At 56.1% G+C, this 3195-nt stretch overlaps 1 protein-coding gene across 1 annotated transcript in view; it reads right to left on the bottom strand.

The window, feature by feature from the left end:
* Nucleotides 1-3195, bottom strand: part of TBC1D2B (TBC1 domain family, member 2B) — a 23247-nt gene that overhangs the window by 14065 nt on the left and 5987 nt on the right. The window contains exons 3-4 of the mRNA XM_014546258.1: nucleotides 899-1064; nucleotides 9-156 (exon numbers count right to left, since the gene is read on the bottom strand). Coding sequence (XP_014401744.1) covers nucleotides 9-156; nucleotides 899-1064 — 314 coding nt within the window. The remainder of the gene's footprint in view (nucleotides 1-8; nucleotides 157-898; nucleotides 1065-3195) is intronic.

The raw sequence follows: 3195 nt of genomic DNA, 5'->3' as shown, positions 1-3195 counted from the left end.
TCCGGCGCCGGCCTCCGCCTCTCCTCCTGCGCCGCCGCCGCCGACTCCTCCAGGTCCTTGGGGCTGGGGTCCAGGAGCTCCCACTCCTCGTGGGTGTAGAACACGCTCTTCCGACTGTCGTGGCCCCTTCCCGGGCGGAAGGAAGACATCGAGTTTCTACGGGGGAAACGAAACGTGTTGTGTAGAGAAAAGACACCCTCACGCACAACGTCATCTCACACGCCCGGGGCTGGAGGATCTGATACGATCAGACGCTGTGAGATGCAAGTCGTGCTGTTACCATGGAGACACCAGCCACAGGCAGGTGAGACGAAGGCGTCTACCCGAGACCCAGCCTTTCCCCGACGCGTCCTCCCACGTGTGCACAAGGAGCGCGAGCAAGAACTGTCATTTCGGCGCTATTCACATTAGCAAAAACGGTATAACCCAGCCCGGCCGGCGTGGCTCAGCGTCTGAGCGTCGACCTATGAACCAGGAGGTCAGGGTTCGATTCCCGGTCCAGGGCACATGCCCGGGTTGCAGGATCGATCCCCAGTGTGGGGCGTGCAGGAGGCAGCCGATCCCTGATTCTCTCTCATCACTGATGTTTCTCTCCCTCTCTCCCTCTCCCTTCCTCTCTTTTTTAAGTCAATTAAAAAAAAAAAAGAATATTTATAGAAGACAAAAACAACCCAGCACCCAGAAAGGTAAAAACCCACGATACTGGTCATCCGAGAGAAAAATGACCTGGCGTGCAAAGACGTATGGAAATCCTATCCATCAGGAGGAGAAAAAACAGTAGCTACAACCAGACCCCGAAATGACAGGTGACAACATTCCTACGTGCAATCGTCACCTGTGTCGTCACGCGTCACCGCTTTCGGGGTCCTGGGCGAATGGCCCCCCCCCCCCGACTCACCTGAGCTCGGCGCCCCACTGCTTCAGAGAGAAGTTGATGGAGTTGGGGGGCCCCGGGGCCGGCTGGCTCGCGGCCTGTTCTCCCACCAGCTCTCCGGGGGCTGCGTCTATAGCAAGGACGTTCCGGGCTTTTTCGGCGGAAGCGTTGGGGTGCGGGTACAGGAATTCTGGGAGAAAGGCAGACAGAGGTCAGCGACTCAGAGCTGCCCCCGGGAACCTGACCCCCCATGAAGCACGGACTGATATTCTCCACAAACACCTGTACTATACACAGGTTTTAACGAAGACGCAAAAACATGACCTGGCCGGTGTGGCTCAGTGGGTAGAGCATCCACCTGCGGACTGAAGGGTCCCAGGTTCCATTCTGGTCAAGGGCACGTACCTCGGCTGCAGGGTCGATCCCTGGCCCCGGTCGGGGTTCGAGCAGGAGGCAACCGATCCATGTGTCTCTCTCACATCTATGTTTCTCTCTCTGTCTCTCCCCCTCCCTTCCACTCCATAAAAATCAATGGCAATATATCCTCGGGACCAGCCAGGCCGTCGGCCTGCGGACAGAAGGGTCCCGAGTTCGATTCCCAGTCAAGGGCACATGGCCGGGTTGCAGGCTCAATCCCCAGTAGTGGGCATGCAGGAGGCAGCTGATCCATGATTCTCTCTCATTGTTGATGTTTCTATCTCTCTCTCCCTCTCCTTTCCTCTCTGACATCAATAAAAATATATTTTTAATAAAATGGCAAGCTAGTCACAGGGTATACATCGAGGCCCTGGCGGCCGGACCCCCCTCCAAGAGAGAGGAGGGAGGGGTGCCACCCTCCTCGTCCACCACAGGGCTTCCTCTTCTATTTCTTATTTTTAATATATATTTTTATTGATGTCAGAGAGGAAGGGAGAGAAGAGGGAGAGAGAGATAGAAACATCAACGATGAGAGAGCATCATGGATCGGCTGCCTCCTGCACGCCCCCCACTGGGGATGGAGCCCACAACCCAGGCATGTGCTCTTGACCGGAATCAACCCCGGGACCCTTCTGTCCGCAGGCCGATGCTCTACCCACTGAGCCACACCAGTCAGGCCATTGGCTGGCTCTGGACTAAATGGAGCCCCGAACCCTGGTGGTGGGGACGACGCTCCCACCAGCGGAGCTCCCAGCCGGGGCAGAGCACACCCTCTCAGCGGAGCCAGGAAACAGCCGTGAGGACCTGGGGGGCTGTGTGCAGCCCCCCTTCCTCTGTGGGCTGGCCGCAAGGTGAGGCGGCCCCTCCGCGGGCTCCGAGTGTGAAGACAAAACCCCAAGGTTACGAGGAAACCCCAGCCTTGCAGCAACGGCGCCCACGGCGGACGCTTCCTGGGGAAGTGGGCTGGGGGTGGGGGCGGGGTCAGAGCAGGGCCGAGGCCCGGAGGGCGGTGGCCACACACGCCCGGTCTCAATGCAATTATCTGACGTGGAAAAGAAGCTGTTTCCCAGCTTTTGCAATGTTGTTATTTTTGCCTGGTTTTTGGTCTTTTTAAAAAAAATCTATTTTATTGATTTTTTTACAGAGAGGAAGGGAGAGGGATAGAGAGCTAGAAACATCCATGAGAGAGAAACATCGATCAGCTGCCCCCTGCACATCCCCTACTGGGGATGTGCCTGCAACCAAGGTACATGCCCTTGGCTGGAATCGAACCCGGGACCCTCCAGTCCGCAGGCCGACGCTCTATCCACTGAGCCACACCGGTCAGGGCTGGTTTTCGGTCTTTAAGTGAAAGTGGAGCTGCCGGCATCCCCGGTCCCCGTGTGACATCAGCGGTCAGGGGACTGAATGCCTCAGGACACGGAAGGGCTCGCAGAAGTCCCAGAATCCCGAGTCTCTATCTCCCAGCGCCGCGCACAGAGGCTGTGCCTGAGGAGTTTGCTGTTACACCTACTCTGTTCCTTTTTAAAAAAATACATATTTGTATTGATTTCAGAGAGAAAGGGAGGGGGAGAGAGAAAAAGAGAGAGAGAAATCCATGAAGAATCATTGATTGGCTGCCTCCTGCACGCCCCCCTGGGGATCGAGCCCGCAACCCAGGCATGTGCTCTTGACCAGAATCGAACCCGGGACCCTTAAGTCCACAGACTGATGCTCTATCCACTGAGCCAAACTGGCTAGAGCCTCATGGAAGCATTTTAATTACAAAATCTCAGATGAGCTTGGCCCTAGACCAGCCGTGGGCAAACTACGGCCCGCGGGCCAGATCCGGCCCGTTTGAAATGAATAAAACTAAAAAAAAAAAAAGACCGTACCCTTTTATGTAATGATGTTTACTTTGAATT

The sequence above is a fragment of the Myotis brandtii genome, unplaced genomic scaffold (assembly GCF_000412655.1).
Source record: "Myotis brandtii unplaced genomic scaffold, ASM41265v1 scaffold439, whole genome shotgun sequence".
Classification (NCBI taxonomy): Eukaryota; Metazoa; Chordata; class Mammalia; order Chiroptera; family Vespertilionidae; genus Myotis; species Myotis brandtii.
Note: the sequence above shows the minus strand (reverse complement) of the source record. Positions and strands in the feature narration are given on the sequence as shown.